The sequence below is a fragment of the Phyllostomus hastatus genome, unplaced genomic scaffold (assembly GCF_019186645.2).
Source record: "Phyllostomus hastatus isolate PE091 unplaced genomic scaffold, TTU_PhHast_1.1 phas_contig_148, whole genome shotgun sequence".
NCBI lineage: Eukaryota > Metazoa > Chordata > Mammalia > Chiroptera > Phyllostomidae > Phyllostomus > Phyllostomus hastatus.
The window spans coordinates 13,383,039-13,401,651 of record NW_025333607.1 but is presented as its reverse complement, the minus strand read 5'-3'; the positions used below and the strand labels follow the sequence as shown (position 1 = coordinate 13,401,651).

Genomic DNA, 18,613 nt, shown 5'->3' with positions numbered 1-18,613 from the left:
TACAGTATTCCTTAAAAGCTCCAGAAAAGAGAGGTTTTGTTTTATTGTTTTCCCTGTCCCTGTGAGGGGGCAGGGACACGGAGAAGGAGAAGCAGTTCCTCCTAGAAGCAGCGTCTGCATAAATGACCCTCCACGCCCCCTCCAGATTATTTAACATTAATTTTTAAAATATAAGCAGTTGTACGTTTGTGCTGTTTCTTATAAAGTCTGATTTTGGTTGTTTTTTTTTCTGAAATTGTAAAACTATAGAAAATTTTCAATGCTTTCCGGCTTTTAATTAATGCAGCAGGAGTCCCTAGGCGACAAACTTCACTACAATGTATGAAAAGCGAGGTACTGTGCACATTTTTTAAAAATGTATGCTTTGTTTAGCAGCCTCTGGGAATTACAATTCTATAGAAAACCTGCCTTAAATTTTATTCTGGAATAAAACCTAAGCTAACTTGCTAAATTACTACTCAACCACAAAAAGGAACTGTATTTCTATGACATGGCATGGTCATAGAAATACAATATTGCAAAGCTGTAACTCTAAGGGTTTCCCAGTTCAAAATACGAGTTCAGTTGGGAAAATACGTACAAATAAAGCCAGACTTTTATATGACAATAACACAAGTACTGAAGCAGAAGTCAGCTCTCGGTCGGTAGAGCCAAACAAGTTGCTCAGTTACCTTCAGAAATACATCCATCCGCCCTGGCTGGTGTGGCTCAGTGGATTGAGCCTGGGAACCAAAGGCTTGGGGGTTTGATTCCCAGTCAGCGCCCATGCCTGGGTTGTGGGCCAGGTCCCCAGTAGGGGGCGCATGAGAGGTGACCACTCATTGATGTTTCTCTCCCTCTCTTCCTCTCTCCCTTCCCCTCTGTAAAAATAACTAAAATATTTTTTAAAAAAAAGAAAAAGAAATAACCCATCCAACCAACCAGGTGCCAAACTTCTAAAGGAGCTACTGCAATGTCCCTTGTTTTGTTTTTTGTCCTAGGTTTCCAGCATCAGAAGCGCACATAATCAGCTCTCACTGTACAGCATCATGGGATAACCGGAAATGATTATGATGCCTCATAGCACTGAAAGACAAACCGTCAGAAATCTAAGTATTAAATCATGACCAATTCAACTGAGCTTTTTACAATAAGCTATTATTTTCTTGAAAAAAAAAAACGTTACCTGTGTTAGAGCTAGATGATGACACTGGCTTAGACAGAACACTAAATTAAGTCAGCAGAAAACACCTTCTCCAAAGCATTAAGGATGAACAGACCATTATTACGTCAATTTAGAGTATTAATGTGAACATGAAGCTGCAAATAAGCAATTCAAATGGAAGTTACTCTTGGCCAAACGAAGCTCCTTTGTGCTACGTTGTCAAACTGACTGCACTGTCAATACAGGGGCCCCCAGACTCATGTGCCCACTTGGATATAATTAAAATTAAGTAAGTTCAACAGTCAGTTCCTGGGTCCCACAAGTCACACTTCAAGTGCAGTAGAGGTGGGTGGTGGCTACCATACAGGACAGCACAGAGAGAGACCATTTCCACCAGAGCTGGACACAAATGCCAAATATACAACATCTACCATTGAGAGAGAAGGGCAAGTTCAAGTCCGCTGGCCCCCAATGTGGCATCACAGAATAATGAGTGTGCGTTGTGTGCAGGCTTTTTGAATTTACCATCTCAGCAGCAGGTAAAAACAGCGGTCTCTATAAAATCGTATCTAAAAAGAACAGTGAAGGCTTTTAGAGTTAGCTAAGCTCTTTCATTAAAAACATAGTTTCACGGTAACACTTCACGACATGAAAGTAATGAAAACAGATATCTGATATAACTTTAAGTAGCTGAGAGCTTTTGCTTTAAATAATTAGTTCTCTCTGACAGTGGAACACAAAGCGAGCGGCTCGAGAAAAACCCATGCTCTCCAACTGCAGGCGAGCCCTTGTTGAGTGAAGACAAGTAAGGAGTCACGTATGGGAGACCCCTCAGTGTCTCCTCGACGAGGGGTGGGAACATCGCAGAATCAGAGTCGGCGACTCCGGCGGCAGGTGCTGGACCCCGAGAAAGAGCAGCACGCCCCCTCCTGCAGCACCCCATCATTACCTCTCCCGGGATGCTTGGCGCCGTCTACCTATTTTTAGCTAGCCTACTCGCGTGCACCTTCCCCTCCTGCTCTTGGGCCCAATTATCACTTCAAGACCCACGTGAGAGAGGAATCGCTTGATTTCCTGCCGCTGGGTGAGAAAACACCGGAACACACTTACTTGCCCGTTTTTAATATAACGCAGTCCACGCTAAAGCGCTCCCTTCAGAACGCCCTTGGACGCAACCCAAGGGGTGCGCTCTTCACGCCCCAGCGCTGTCCACCTCAGAGTGGTGACAGTGGTCATCCCGACATTAAGTTCGCGTCCCCACCCCGACAAAAACGCGTATCAAGGCAACGATCTGTATTCCGACATTGTCCAATGTCTCGTAGGAAACACAATGCTTTTTCTGGTAAGTCAGGTTTTCCGAAGGAAATCCAAAATCTCCCTCAATGCTGAAATAAAATCCCTATCAGAAGCTAGAGGTGAGAAATATATTTAAGAAATGTCTTATGTGCAAGTACCCAAAATATTACAGGACGAACACATGTATAACATGAGCTTCCTAAATAAAAATCTATTTTCGTGGTTTGTGTATTGCCAAGAAAGGAAATCTCAACGTAACCAGCATTGTAAGTTCAGGAGGAGCTCTCACCCAGCAGCTTTCCCAAGCTCAGCACTGAACTGATTACTTCATAACCAGTAACCCGAATCCTCACAACCACCCTAGGGACGCAGTACTATTATTATCCCCATTTTACAAATGATGAAACTAAGGAACAAATTTAAAAAAGAAAAAAGGCCTGTGGTCACAGAGGGGGTAGCTGAGCAAATCCTGAGGGTTGGCCTGGCTTCAAAGGGGGTGGGGCTTGCCAGCACGCCGCACTGCCGGTCTCTGTTAGACTCCCACTCTGACACCAGAAAGGCCATCGGAAAGAACCACGCTGCTAAATTAAATATAGTCGCAAGAGCTACGTAACTTTCTACAAATCCTGGTGATCTGGCATGCAGTTGGGAGGAGGAGGAGGCAAAAGGGTTGAGAAAGCCTACAGGACAGCCTGACATAAAACTGATCTTTAAGGAAGAAATCATATGGCAACAGCCAACCCCTGTCTTGCTCCTGTCTGTAGGAAAAAGTACACAGCCAGCCAACAAGAGTTATTCTGAGGCAAAAAAAAAAAATGCAAATCCCAAGAATAAACATTGTAACAGCAAACTCCTTCCCCGCTTGCCTATAGGCTGTGCTTATTAGACATTCACATCACACACCTAACTTCACAGCCAGGCGTTAGACCACAACAGGACCCAGACTTCCATGAACACTTTCAAGTCCCTTGGCTCCTGGCGGGACAAAAGATCCCAGACTAGCTACACTCAATGCTCAGTTCCAATAAATGCGGCTCGTTCCCTGCACGAGGGTTCAGGACCCCTTCCCGAGACACAAGAGGCAAAGGCCAGGGAACAGAGTAAGTGTCCCCTGCGTCTGTGACGGCAAACAAAATGCGTCGTCCCTCCAACCCACAGACTGTGGAAACGTAAACGTTGCTTCTGTGTTGGGACAAATGCAGCCATGAGCAAACTGCAAGGCGCTCCTGCCTCGCTGGGCAGGGTGCAAGGGCGACTTCCTGGAGGAAGCACACTGCTGCAGACTCCCAGGCTGGGCGGCCGTCGGAGGGAAGGGGCACTGCGAGCACGCCTCGAGCCTGCCCCTCCACCTGTGGCCTGGCGGCCACGTCCGAACCCCGCGGAGCCCAGGAAAAACTCCCTAACCCTCTCCGGGCGAGCAGGCACGGGCGTTTCAGGACGATCAAAAACTCTGCGATTGCATCTCACAAAACCCGTTTTCCAGAAAGAGACCGAGCGCCTTGGCTGCTACTGCAGGTACCAAGATCGAAATTCAACTAAAAAGAAAGCAAGGGCACGCTCTTCGGCATGGATATTTTACTCCAACGAAAAGTTGTTTGGGTTTGATTTTGTTTTGAAGACAAAGCAATAAGATTCTCGGTTTCCCTGCTTTTGACCTTCAAGAGCTGCAAAGAGTCAGGACCCGGCCAGAGAGAGAAAGAAAAGTTTGAGTTGGCTGCTCTGGAGCAGCTACGAGGACCCTGGTCCCGGGCAGGGTCTCCCCGCCCCGCCCGCGCGGGCCGGGGTGGAGACCCGCGGCGTGGAGTCGCGGCCGCTGCCTGAGGTTCCCAATACGTCGCCCCCGCCACGCGGGCCCAGGCCCCGGATGGGCCGGGGCCCCCCGCCCGCGACCCCGCACTCCTGGGCCCGACGCCCCGACCCCAGCCCACCTGCCCTCTTACCGGCATCATCTTGGACCCGAACCGCATCGAAGCGGGTGGCCGAGGGCGGCCTGCAACCGAGCGGTGGCGCCCCGGGGGTCGCGGGGTGCGGGGGAGGGGAGCACGGAGCGAGGCCGCCCCGCAGGCGGCGGACCTGTTGCGAGGCGGCGGCGGGCGGCGGGCGGGGCGGCGCTGCGCGCGGGTCGGCACAGCCCTCGCGGCGAGCCGGGGCGCCTCCGAGCCCCGGGCCCACCCCCCGCAGGGCTCCGGCCGCGGCTTTGTCTCCTCGCGCTCGCGACCGCCGGGCTCCCTCCTCCGCTCCGAAACCAACTAATCCCGGGGCCTGGCCCCCTCCGGGCCGCGCCGGCTCCGCCCCCCGCGCGGGCCCGGCCCTGCGCCGCCAGGGCGCGCCTGGGGGAGGGGAGGCGCGGGGGCGCGCGGGGGCGCGCGGGGACGCGGGAGGCGGAGCGGCGGGCGCGCGCCCGGGCGGGGAGCGCGCCCGTCCCTTTCTTTGCGGCGGTAGCCGCGCCTCCGGGGGCGCGCAGCGCAGCGCCTGGAGAGCGCGCCCCCCGGCGGAGCCGGACGGGAGTGGACGCCGGAGGAGCCAGGGGCCGCCGCCGCCTCCGACTGTGCAGCTTCCGACTGTGCAGGGCGGGGCGAACACTTGGCTTTCGGGATCCCCGGGTCCGGCCCGGGCGCCTGGACCGGGCCCACCCCCCGGGCAGCGGGGCACGGCCGGAGCGACGGGCCGCACGTGGGGGTCCTGCGGGCCGCGGGGAGGACGCATCTCCCGGGAGGCGACCAGGGTCGCCGGGTCCCGACGAGACGGAGGCTCGCGGCGGCGGCGGCGGCTCGGCCCCGAGCGCACTCCCGCACTCCGGGAGCTCCTCGGAGGAAGGGGCTCTCGGCCTCTCGTCTCATTAGCCGTGGCCCGAAGTCCAACCCCAAACTCCTGCGTGACTTTCCGCAATTTACAGAAAGGACGCCAAACCGTGACTCAGTGGTAAAATGTTATGCGTGTCTAACCGCAGTAAACATAAAGGAAGCCCCGCAGCAAAGGTGAAGAATGGGTCAGGCGGCGTTCTAAGGAGTTTCTTTCCCGCTGCTCGAGAGTACCCTGGGCTTCGTGCTGTCCTCCTCGCAGCGGGGCAGCGGGGGCAGCGGGGGCAGCGGGGGCCCGGGGACCCGCGGCGGCGCCCCTGGACGGAGCAGCGGAGCGGGTCTGCACCTCCGCCGCGCTCCCGGGAGACCGACGGGCCCCGGGGACCCTCACTCCCGGAGCTCCCGTCCCGGGAAAACCGTCCGTGCAGCCTCATTCAACCTCTTTTCGCTGCGAGGTTCAACGGTGGCGTCCAGCACCCGGCCTTTCCCAGCTTCAGAGACGGGCCGTGCTTCGTGAGTCCAACAAACCCCGAACCGGAACCTCCATCCAAGTCCACACTGGTCCGTTCCTGCTACATATCCGGAAATGCCCAGCTATGGCTAATGGAGTTACCGCTCCAAGGTCTCCAAAACGCCAAAGTCTAGTTATTTTAAGAGAATTGTCCCTGGGGTAAGTAAAGGGAGTTTATCCCTTCACGGGTTCAGTAAATACTCATCAAATGCCTGCCCTGTGCTGGGTGTTCTTCTAAGTGCTGGAGATACATCAATGAACCAAATAAAAACTGGATGGACACTAAAACCCATAGCTCAGTATATCAATAATGAATAACTACACAAATCACCGAGTACAGTTGTGAGCAGCGACACAAGTTGCTGGGAAGAAGAGATCGTGTTAAATTGGAGAATCTTAATAAAAATCCAAGACACCTAATCCAGAAATTTACCACTTTTGTGGAAAGCAAGAATCCTTTCTCGGCTGCCCGCAGCTCACCAAGGCACTATTTAGCACCAAAACCCAACTTCATCTCCCACTGGTTTTCATTGTTTTCTTGCATCCAAGGAAATCTCATAAAAGAATTCTGGACATCAGTCACTAAGAGGGGGGTCACAAGAACTCCCCTGTTCTCAACAATGAAAAAAACATCTCTTTTTACCACCCAAAAACTGAAGTGACCCACTCACAGCAGTCGGTTCTGCCTCATGGGAGCACTGGCAGCCCAGGCTCGTTAATGAGACCACTAAGAGGGACATAGAGGCAGAGAGAGAGGACCTGGAACAACTCGGTCCCCTTCTGTTTACCTTCGGCCTGTTTCACAAGTGACCTGCCCGAGCAGAGGGAAGGAAAAGGGCACAGCAGCTGGCACTCGGTCCCGAAACTCGCTTCCAGCCAAGTGAGAATTCCCTGCTGCCAGACAGCAGGTATGTTTATGTTGAGGGTTTTGTTTTCTTCTCTTTCTCTCTCTTTTTTTAAAATCCAAGACGCATGTAACAAACAATAAAAAAAAAGTCTAAGCTTTAGTTTCATTCTTTCAACTCTGTGCCATTCACCAAAGGCTCTCGGATGATGGGTTGTTTTCTCCTTTCCAAGCTTCACCCCCCCCACCTGCCCCCACCTGCCCCCACCTGCCCGGTGGGTCCAGAGCCTCTTCCTTCTTCTCCCTGCTCCGCAATCCTGCATTCAGGCCCAAGCACGAGAAGTCAGGCTACCACCAGCTGGGTGCAGAGCTGGCTTCTCTTTGGACCTCCCATCCCCCCCCCCCAGGCACATTACAATTCATCGCTATCTGTTTGGCTTGAGTTCAGGGTGTTTTGTTCCCAACCGTCTCCCCATCTCCCACAGATGTTCCAAACCCTGTGTCCCCCTCTCCTTTCAAAAGACCAGTTCCCACGTTCCTGAGCCAGTCAAACAGAGGCCGCCGGGCGTTTGCTCCTGCAGTGCATTCCCCCCACCTCCAGCCCACGGTCCTCCCTCTCTGCTTCATCCCCACTGACGTGTTTGACTAATAATACTCTTGCATGTCTGTGTTTTGCCAGACACAGTTCTAGACTCTGGAGATACCACAGTCCACAAAACAAAGACGCTGCCTTCATGAAGTTTATGTCCTAGTGGGGGAGCGAGACAGCAAACGAAGGAGGTGATAATCAATACTTTGGGGGAGAGGGCAGAGAGGTGGGGAAGCAACTAGGGAAACCTAAGAGAGTGGCGTTTATGTTAAATCCCGCGGTCGGGGGAGGTGTCTGGGCAATGAGGTAAAGCAGGGAACAGACTCCAGGCTGGGGGAACAGCAAGGGCAAAGGGCCGGGAGTGGGTAGCATTTTAGAGAAACAGCAGAGGCAGTGTGCCTGCAGCGGAGTGAACGGGGGGGGGGGGGGGTGGTCTTAGCAGAGATGCAAGGTGTAGCCAGGCCTGCATCAGGTAGGACCATGTAACGTTTCTCCACGTAGCCTCCCTCGGGAAACCTCAGATACTCCGTGTTCACAGGTCCCTTAGCCTACAAATGGATTCGGTCCTCTCCTCATTCCCCTCCAGCTGGCAGTAATGCAGAAGAGAGACATGAGGCAGAAGGTGGAGTTTCAAGCCTCCTTGTGTGCATCCATGCTTCCCCTTGGCCTTGAATACCTCCCCCGTCCCCTGAATGGTGAGCTGCTGCTCATCTCTGCAGTGCCTGCCTAAATGCCATTCTTGGAAGTCAAGTTTGATGTTTCTCTAACAGAATCAATCAATATCTCACCTATAGCCCATAGTAATATTTTAATTAACTCTATTAATAAATTCAATTATTATGGCACTTACGATATGATACAAGGGGAAAAAATCGGTCTCCAACTAGACCCTATGGCAAAAAAAAAAAAAAAAAAAGCAAAAAAAACAACCCTATGCGTTACTCATCTATTTGTGTACCTTCAGCCCTAACATTATGCCTGGAGCATGGAGGGTACTCCCTAAGTGTGGACGCGGTGGTATTTAACTGCAGTTACCTGAGCTCTCCTCTGTCTGTGCTGGCCCCGCAGGTTCTGTTCCTGACGCCTGTCCTAGCCTCAGGCAGGTCTGCCTGCAGCCTGTCTGGCTCCCTCCAGCTTTTTCCACCTCAGAGGTGGGGAACTTCAGGCCAGATGGGGCTCTCCTCCTGCTCTTGTGTTGCTTCTGAGCGGAAACAATCTTTACATTTTTGTAGTGGGTGGGGAGAAAAAAGAATTAAGAGAAACATCTGTGACGTGAAACTGACATGGAGTTTACATCGCGCTGCCGGAAGTACAGTTTTTTGGGTGCGGACACTCCTCCCTGTGCACCAGAACGTCTCCGCAGCATTGCATAGCTGTCACAGCGGCTGCTATGACCTGCAGAGCTTAAAATATTTACTATCTGGCCCCGTGAATCGGAAGTCTGCTGGCTCCTGCTCTACCGAGCAGCAAGAACGATCTTCCTAGCAGAAATATAATCATGCCCGTGCTTAAAACTCTCCAGTCAAAGTGGACGGGCATCTGGGTGCGGCAGGACCCAAGGCTGGATGAAGGGTGTTGGGGCCAGATGATGAGCAGTACATCGAGGTTTTAGTACACTTTTCTGTCTTCTTGTGTTTGCTCCAAATTCTAGTTAGTAAAATGTTGTTTTCTAAATTCAAAAAGAAATGCTTCCAACTTCTTTCTGGTTCTGTGAGCATGCCGTGATGTTCGCATGGCCTCCCAGCTCCCCCCACCCCCTTGGTCTGGCTCACGGCCACTCCCCAAGACTGCTGGGGCAGGAAGGAGGAAGAGCAGATGTGTACCCCCACGTTCATGACAAAGACCCAGCGTTGGTGACTCGGCAGCATAAACCCCGTGAAGACATCTGTCCTGGCTACTGACTGGCCCTCGATCTGGGTGAAGCCGCTCCTGGCGTCCCTGACACCAGGAGCCCGGGAGTTCTCATCTTCCGTGGCCAGCTCCTCTCCACTCCCACGCTTCCCTCTGACGCACACATGGGTCTGCCTCTTGGCTCTGGCCCCCCTGCTGTGGCACTGGCTGAAGTCACCAGTGACCTTTCTGTCCCCAATACAGTGACCATGTCCAGTCCTCGTCCACTTTGACCCTCCAGGAGCACTTCACTGTTGCTCACTCCTCCTCCTCCAAACGCTCTTTCCCCTGGACATTTAGGATGAAGCGTCCGTGGTTCTCCCGACTGCCTCCCCTCTGTGTCCTGTGGGGGCCGCCCCTCTTCCTCACCAGCCCATACATGGTGACAGTCCTCGGGGCTCGATCCCAGCCGTTTCCTCTCTTCATGGCTGCCCTCTCCCTGGCCAGCCCCCCTCCCCCCCCATCCTCCTCAGTGTCACCCACACAGGGGTCAGATTTTCACGTTTCCGATCCAGATCGCCCCTCCGGGCTCCAGAACCGCACCATCCCACGCAGAAGCCACTGGCCACATAGAGCTACTGAGCATTTGAAATGTGACCAGCGCAACGGAGAAACTAAAGATTTAGCTTTCATTCATTTCAATGGTAAATGGCCACATGTGGCCGTAGAAGCGAAAATACCCTGTCACGTCCCCCTGCCTGCTGACATTCCCTCTTGGCTGTCTCAGAGAATCGCCCCTTCGGCTCATCCGACACCAGATACGTGGTCCTTCTCCCCAGTGCGGGTTCCCTTCCAGGATCCCCACCTCAATGACCCGCGCGAGTGTGTCACCCGCCTTCTCCAGCCAGAAATCTGAAACTCATGCCTGACTGCATTGCCCCTTCATTGCCAACACCTGTTCAAGCTGCGTCCTCTCTGGCTCCAATATTTCTTCAAACTCCCCATCTTCCTTCACCACGACACCCTGTCCGAGCTGCCACTGCCCCCCGACTCTGATCACAGACCCCCCTGGCTGCAAGGCCTCCTTAGCAGCACGGCCCCCACGCCTTGAATATCCACCCCTGCCCATCCTCCAGCCCTCGAGGGTGCCACAGTCCCCTCCCGGACTCAGCCGCACCATCTTCTTTCTGCCCCTTCCCCACACCTCCCCCCCTCGAGCCCTCTCCGCTCCAAGGACCTCACCTTCACGCCCTGTGTCAGACGGGTCTGTGCTCCCAGTGTTACTCAGTCCATGTCTGTCTCTCCCAGAAGACCACAAGACGTCTGCTCTGCCTTGTTTACCATGGTTTCTTCAGTCCCTTACCTGGGGCCCAGTACATAGTAGTAGAATGAGTAATTGAATTCACAAAAGAGTGATTAAAGGAATGAGTTATTGCCCTGGCTGCTGTGGCTCACTGGATTAAGTGCTGACCTGTGAACCCAAAGGTCACTGGTTCGATTCCCAGTCAGGCCACATGCCTGGGGTGTGAGCCAGGTCCCCAGATGGGGGCTCGTGAGAGGCAACCGATCAATGTGTCTCTAACACATTGATGTTTCTCTCCCTCTCTTTCTCCCCTCTTTTCCTCCTCTCTAAAATGAAACAAATAAAATCTTTAAATGAATGAGTTATTCATTTGTCTGTGGCTCATGCGGTTAGAGCCAGTGCATTAGGCAGCCCGGGCTGCCATGACAAAATATCACAGACCAGGTGGCCTGTACTCGAGGAATTTACTTTTTACAGTTCTCGTGCCGGTAAGGCCAAGATCAAGGTGCCAGGCAGGTGGGCTCCCAGGTGAGGCCCTCCTCCTGGCTTACAGACTGCGGTCTTTGCATCCTGTCCTCACCTGCGGAGAGCTCTCCCCGCCTTTCTTCCTTCGAGGGTGCGAATCCCAGAATCCCATCACGATCGCCCCGCCTTCGTGACCTCATCCGGCCCAATTATCTCCCAACGGCCCCACCTCCCGGTACCACCACAGGGCAGAGGAGGGGTGTTAGCGCTTCAACAGATGAATTTGATGCAGGGGAGGGGGGGACACAATTTAGTACTCGACGGCCAGTGTTGTGTACACTTTTCCAACCCCGTGGCCATCGCTTATATTCGTTACACACACACACACATGCACACACACACCTCACATACGACTACAGAAGGTCCTTGCAGAATCGGGTGGAAGGGTCGGTGGCATTCAAACCCACTGCTGGGACACAAACCAAAGCAGGCTCTTCTGTCCACTGGCCCGTGGGACCATCATCCGTGAGAGCCTGGTCCACCGTTACTAAGGCAACGTTTGAAAAGAAAGAAAGCCTGCTTGGTAAGGTTTCTGAACGTTAAGTTGAGGCTTCGCTGTTAGCAAGCAAGAAGAATGTAGCCTAAAACACTGAAAATAGACACTTCCTGAACCTGAAGTGTCACAGCGGCCACTGGCCCTCGCGGAGCCTGCTGGGGCCTCTGCTCTCCCAGCACGAAGGGGAGTGACCTGTGTTTCCTCCGGAGCTCTTTCCAAACGCCCTCTGTAAGATCAGAGCGGGAGGGGTGCTGGTCCCTTAAAACCCTGTTTAAATGTGGTATCTGTTCAAACACTTTTCAAGAGTGCCCATGAAAAACACACTGGTTTTCTAGATACATGAGCAGATTTATTTTGGGGAAAGGGCCAACTCTTAAATAGTCCCCTGCTATTCCATTTAGCTCAGCACACAGTGTTTCTCTATCAACCTGGTGTTAAATGACTTCAACTATGTTATTACTATAAAAAAAAAAATTCCCACCCTGGCCGTTGTAGCCCAGTGGATTGAGCATGGGCTGCAAACCAAAGGGTCTCTGGTTTGATTCACAGTCAGAACACATGCCTGGGTTGCAGGCCAGATCCCCAGTGGGGGCCACGTGAGGAGCAACCACACATTGATGTTTCTCTCCCTCTCTCCCTCCCTTCCCCTCTCTCTAAAAAATAAATAAGATCTTTTTAAAAATTAAATTTAAAAAAATTTCCCAATTAGAAAGAAAAAAACTAATCAGAAGGTTTTCTATACCCTCATTTAAACCCCAGTCAGAGTCCATAGCTTTGTTTTTGATTCTAGAAACAGTTGCGTCTAACACGGAACTTCGTTACTGACCGACGGTGAGAACATTCTGTTGTGCCCCGTTTCTGCCCAGTGTAGACTGAGAAGGAGTAACGCTTCTAAGAGTTACTTGGCTGAACTTGGTTTTTTCACTGTTCTAGTTAAGGCCCAGAGAAAGCTTTAGAAAGGTCCACAGACAAGAGTAAACTTAGAAAACTATAAAACCAAAAAAGGAGAGTATTTTCTGGTTGGAAAGAATTTTCACTTCAAACCAAGTCCCCAAGCTGTAACCACTGAAGTTTTTTCTCTCTCTGAAATAATTTGTTCTCTGAAAGTGTTTTTAAATTGATTTGCGGGAAGATCTAGTTCCCAATATATTTCACATTTACCAGATCTAGTAGAATAAATATAAGGTTGAAAAATCAATCAAGACATGCTTATCCGTATTACAAAGGATCAACTGCAGCAAATCCCCCTGTCCGTTTAAATATGCTTTTGTTCACACAAAATTCAATTCACACACAACTTCCCAGTTTAATTCAAGAAACACCACTGAATGTCTATTATGAGCCAAGAACTGCCTGGGGCGCCTCTACGTGAAATGAGATACACATGTAGAATGGAAGACACGATTTTAAGGGCCCTCTGTGTACCTGCTACAATAAGTGTGAGGCTGGCACTTTGTTATCCTCGTTTTATGAATAAGGAACCCAAGGCACAGAGAGGTTAAGTAACTCGTCCGAAGCCTCGCAGCTGGTGAGTGGCAGAAGCGAGGATTCGAACCCAGGGGCTTTGAGTCCAGGGCCTGCACTCTTCATTATGTGCCATTCTCCCTTTGCTGCTCTCCTGTCCTTTAGCACCTCTACACTGAGTGCCAGGAAGCAAGCAGGTGGCCACTGAGGATACAGACATGAGTACAAGTCAAAGCACAGGCAGCCTCGCGGAGGAAAACATACCAGCAAGCACAGGAGCGAAACTCAGTGTGCAGGTGCTCCGCCTGACCCCGCACACGGACAGCCACCTAATTCCCTGACCCCCCCCCCCCCGGACAGCCCAGTCCGGGAACCCCTCACGGAGAGAAGGGCTCAGGAGCTGAGAGTAAAAGGTGAGCTCAGCTGGCTTTGGTATGTTTTCTATTTCATTTATTTGAAGCCTTGGTTCATTAAAAGGAATTTCGTTTCATTTGGGCCAACTTTTATTTGAGCACCTACTGTGGGTGTGCAGTATGGATTCTATAAAAAGAAGTCATAATTGGCACCCTAGAGGAGCCTATGAACTTGGGAGGGGGTGTGGGCAGAAACACTAATAACTGGGACCACTGTGTGCAGCACACTTACTGTACGCCCGGCGCCACGCCAAGCACTTTACAAACACCTTCCCTTGCAATCCCCACCGGCCCTGTAGGGAGGCACTATTATCCCCACGGTGCAGATAGAGACACGCGTTCTTAGAGAGGCTGACTCCCGATTCAGCCCGTAAAGACGAAGAGCTCACTGTGCACGCGCCAGGCGCGCCCCCGCGCGGTGCGAACGCAGCGGCACCTGAGACGGGCAGGGTCCCGCTGTGCAGTCTGCAGGCGCTTGTTCTCCCTGAGGACGACCCGTGGAAAACAGGCACACAGGACAGATGCCTGTGAAGGAACTCCTGAACGACAAGGCCGCGGTGGTGACCGAAGTGGGTGGGTAATTGGTACGTGGTGGTCGGGAAAGACCTATCCCATAGGACGTTGGAACTGAGGCCTGACCGGCAAGAGGAAACCGTGGTCAGAATCTGTGGATGAGGAGGGTCCCAGGCGGGGGAGCGCAACTGCAAAGACCCCCGAGGGAGAAGGGCGGCTGGCGCGCTCCACAAGAGAGAGCAAAGGCCGGAGTGGCTGGGGCAGAGACCCTTCCCCGAGTCACCCAGTTATTGAGGAGCTAAGGGAGCAGAGCGCAAGGCCACATCCGGTCCGCCCAAGGCTGGAGCCCACGCCCCACCGCCGCGCAGACTGCCCACTGGCACGAGGAGATCCGTCTGCACGTCGTCATCACCCGGCGCGTTTTAAACTCACGGGAGCCAACCCCAAAGAAAACGGACGTGCGGGATCGGAAGTCAAAACCGGGAAGACCCGCCAGCAGCAAGGTTTCCCTGAGGCTGGCGCTACGGAGACAGACAGACAGACAGAGCATCGTCTTGCCCTCGCCCTACCACACCCGGCTTCCTCTCACCCCGGTCTTAACCCCCACCCATTACGCATTCTCCACTCTCATCTCGGGCCGAAATCCCTTGTGGGCTGATGGGAGGCGGCTCCCATCCTCCAGATGAGGAGTTCAGATAAGCTTAGTGTCCAACAGGCTTCTAGCTTCTCACGGGTGACAGCAGGGAACTGCTGCCCCAGGGGGGTCTGCAGGGCCCCCCCTTCTGGAGGTGCCGAGGGGAGATGGGCGGGCGGGCGGGCAGGAGCCGCGTGGGCGAGAGGCGCCACCGGAGACCGACCGCGCAGGGCGGGCTGGTGGGCGGTGATGAAACCGGTGTGCGCAGGGGGGAGGGTGTGGGTTCAGACAGGAGCTGTTACCGAGATAGTCATCATAGGGTAAGTGGCCAAGGGCCAAGCAGTGGGCAGGGCAGGCTCAGGTTGCCGGGCAGGCTGTCACAGACAAGGAGGGCGGAAAACCTCGGCGAAACGCGACACCGCACAGGAACCTCACAGAGGCGACACCTCGCCGGGGTCAGAGGAGCCCTTTAAACTCAGGTCAGCCTGGAGCGAACTGGACCCTCCCGTCCCCCCCGAGAAGTTTCGTGTCGTCTTGAAGGGCTGGGCCTCGTCTCTGTCTCCTGGCACACTCAACATTCTACTCCAGCTCAGCCCGGCGAGGAAGTTTTTAGCTCAGTTTCCCTGCTGACGGTTTGCAAAAACGAAGGTGCTTTTCCGGGGTGTGATTTGTTTGTTCTGCCTGTGTGATCTCTGGGTGGGGGGGGGGGGACAGCTCCTCCAAAAATGAGATGAATCACGAGCCACATCCTTCTCTGATATGCGTAGAAAAATTCCATACATAGCAATAATAGAAACTGCCTTTGATTTTCAGTTCCGTGCCAGACCCTGACACAACGTATCACATCTTGCTAAATCCTCGCCACCCTAAGAAACAGACGCTATTAAACAGTCCCAGGTCACTCACTGATAAAGAAGTTTGGCTTGGAGAGACGGATAACCAATAAGGTCACATATTAGTGACAAGCAGTGGCGGGCCTCCTCGCAGGGCTGGGCGTCCACACTTCGCTTACGCTTTTACCACGAGGGAAAGCAACCCGGAGAAACCACGGTGCTGCGGCCCCGTGGCGGTGGCAGCAGCAGCAGCAGCAGCCACAACTCCATGGGTTGCCCGGCAGGACCGAAGTCCGTCACTTCCGCTAGTGTGCTCAGGGCCCCACAAACTGAAGTGTGCCATCAGGGCACGGTTAACACGTCCGGCCGTCAAGTAGCGTTTTGTCACCCCCTGGAACAGCACGGGGACTGGGAGAGGGCTGGTCCGCTTCTGTGGTTCCTTGCACGGACCCAAATGCACAGGTGCCCCCTCCCTAGAGGACTCCTGGTTCAAACTCAAGTCTACCAAAAGTTCTCGGAGACCATGAAGAGGGTTATAAACCACAGTGTCGTGCTGTGGGGCCCAAGTACGTCTTAGGGGTCAGAGCGACCCTGGCGAGGACACCTGTGCATCCAGCAAGGGATGTGTTCCTGGACTGGAGGTTCACCGATCCAACCTGTTGGACCAGGAGGCAGCCGGGCTGCTCCCAGGGGGCAAGGCTGGGAGAGAGGCGGAGCCCCACCGCTGCACTCAGGAGCAGCAGGCACGCTGGCGCTACCGTCTCCGGGGACAGACGTGTGGGTTCGGAGAAGACAGCCTGTGAGAGCGGGGTGCTGGGAGGACTGTGGGATCTGCACACTGACCCAGGTGGGGAGTTGGACCGGTGGCCCCAGTGCGGGATGAACCTAAGGACGGCAGTTGAGGGTGTGCAGACCTTTGTGGGCTGTGACAAGGAACACGGCTTCTTCCAAGGAATGCTAGCAGCCCAAGTCATGAATCTTAAGTCAGCCTGAGAGTAAATTAGGGGAGAAAAAAAGACCCTGGCTAAGGAGCTCCTTTGGTTGCAGTGTTGTCCCAATACACCAAGGTTGCGAGTTCGATCCCCAGTCAAGGCACATCCGAGAGTCAACCAACGAATGTGTAAATAAGTGGGACCACAAATCAGTGCTTCCCCCCGCAACAGAGGGACTGCGGAGGAGGCTGGCAGGATTTCTGGGTGTCGGTGTTACAATTACAAGCAACTGTGCGACTCAGATGCTTCCTGCAGTATTAGCAGAACGGCACACTGAGATGATCTGGGGGCGACTGGGGCACCCCGTGGAGACCTGGCCGCGGGGAGGTGGGGGGGACGTGGAGGACTCGGTGGCGTGTGAGACGGCTGCGGGGACAACAGACTCATCATCATGTCACAGTGTGAGCGCCACCGGGGGCTGAAGGGCCAGGGCAAGACCGGCCAGGGAGGGGAGGGGCTGTGATGAAAGCCCAGGGCTGGTCTGACCAGTGTGGCTCAGTGGGCTGGGCACCGCCCCACAAACCCAAACGTCACAGGTTCGATTCCCAGTCAGGGCACATGCCTGGGTTGCAGGTTGGATCCCTGGTTGGGGCTCATACAAGAGGCAATGTGATTTCTCTCTCACACTGATGTTTCTTTCCCACTCCTTCTTCCTCCCTTCCCCTCTCTCTAAAAACAGATAAATAAAATCTTTAGAACCAAGGTCTGTTTGATTCCAAATCCCACTCTTTCTCCGATGTAACCGGAGAATTACTGAGTGGGGGCTCGGTAGCTGAAGCGTGAGGGGGCCGCACGGAGAACACCGGCTGGCACTCCTCCCCTTGGGGCCACGCCCCTTGACCTCTGACCTCATCCTTGTGACTGCTGGGGTTTCCCACCTCGATTTTCCAGGACAGGGGCGAATGGTCTTCCTCCTGTGTTTCGGATCAACACTGAATTAACTCTAAAGCTGGCGTTTCCCGTGGACGCCGCCTCCCGGCCCCGCCCCTGGATGACGTCCCGGCGCTGACTCACCGTATCTGGTCTGCATCCACCGACAGCCCTGCTGCCAGCACCCCTGAAGGCACCATTCACGCCGGCTGTATCTCTTTCCATCCTCCGGGATTTCCACTTGAAAGACCTTCTGCCTCAGTGTCCACGCAGCCTCGCCCTCTGCGCCTGGGAGGGGTCTGCCGCAGGGCTGAAGGGGGGTCCCCACCCTGGGATGCTCTCAAGTTTTCTCAGGGGAACCGTTCACCCGCACACACGGCCCTGCCCCCATGGTGCGATGCCGCAAACAACCCGCATCAGGAGCCCCTGAGCAAGGCCAGAGCAACAGGAGCTGCAGTGAAGGCTTACGAGGGCAGCGACGGTTAAGGGAAACAGCCTGGCCCACTCTCCCCAGCAAAGCCTGCTCCTTCTGCGGCTGAAAAAAGGTGGAAGCCAGTGGAGGAGGAATACCAGGCGTCGTAGGAGCGGGCGTGGAGCCGGGGGTGGCTGCTCGGTCCGGCCTCTGCCCTGGCCGTGTCCCTGCAGAGAGGACGGCGGTCACGGCTGCCGGGAAAAGGGGTCATGCCGCTTTCCCAACACAAACAGCAGATTAGTCAACTTGGAAAAAATTCAGGGAAAGCTGAAATCCTTCCCCAACTCCCGATCTAACAAATCAGCTGGCACAGCAATGCACCCTTCAGGTTCCGGAAAGTTTCGACTTGCGTCATCTACCGGGCCCCCAGAAACGGCCCTTCAGCGTAACTTCAGTCGGTGACAGGAAAGCCACCTGGACAGGAACGTGTCAGAGGGGGCGAGTTGGGAGGAGAAGCCCCAGTTTGGGGGGGCATGGGGGGAGGAGGCCAGTGGCGTCCATCTGTTTTGCAAGATCCTGCTCCTGGGGTCAGCGGACACTTGGCTCTGTCACTGGGAAATGGCCTCAGTGGGGGGGGGGGGGTTTCCACCAGGCTCCACAGAAACATCGATAAAGTCCTCCCACAGCTGTAACGCTTTCACTGTCATGTCCTGGGTGCAGGCAACAGCCCTCTGATGACCACACAGGCGCCCGAGGGCCCCGCTCTGAAACACAGTGGCAGCTGTCCTTCCACGGCCTCGGACAGGGGACCCGGCCCTCCTGTCCCTGGAAAGGGACGCCCTCTCGCAAAGCCTCCCGCTGAAACTCTAGCGGGCCTGTCGGTCTGCTATCCGCTCAGCAGGCATCCGTCTGTCCTGTCGGTCTGCTATCCGCTCAGCAGGCATCCGTCTGTCACTGTCGGGGGACTGACAAAGAAAATCCAGGTGCAGGACCTCCAAATCCAAGACCTGGGCTGAGTCCTGAGCTCAGGGACCTCTCAGAGGTGCCACTTGGGCCCTGTGTGTGACCTGCCGCTTCCCGTCAACAACCACGCCCACGCCCCCACCCCTCAAAAAAGACGCCCCGTACACATCAGGTTGCTTA

The 18,613-nt window shown here is 54.3% G+C and overlaps 1 protein-coding gene and 1 long non-coding RNA gene across 5 annotated transcripts in view; one reads left to right on the top strand and one right to left on the bottom strand.

Annotated features, from left to right (window-relative positions):
* TP53BP2 (tumor protein p53 binding protein 2) overlaps positions 1 to 17,637 on the bottom strand; it is a 63,107-nt gene extending 45,470 nt beyond the window's left edge. The window contains exon 1 of one of the 4 annotated variants that reach the window (XM_045859867.1): positions 17,203 to 17,637. In XM_045859867.1, coding sequence (XP_045715823.1) covers positions 17,203 to 17,283 — 81 coding nt within the window. In that variant the 5' untranslated portion in view covers positions 17,284 to 17,637. Of the gene's footprint in view, positions 1 to 4,380; positions 4,747 to 8,220; positions 8,362 to 10,257; positions 10,355 to 17,202 lie in introns of those variants that run through there. The other 3 variants (XM_045859885.1, XM_045859894.1, XM_045859877.1) reach the window with 3 other exon arrangements.
* LOC123832284 lies at positions 4,973 to 8,177 on the top strand. Its single transcript, XR_006788022.1, has 3 exons — positions 4,973 to 6,660; positions 7,276 to 7,376; positions 7,724 to 8,177. It is a non-coding gene; the product is annotated as an uncharacterized LOC123832284 (long non-coding RNA).
* Positions 17,638 to 18,613: the final 976 nt, after the last annotated feature.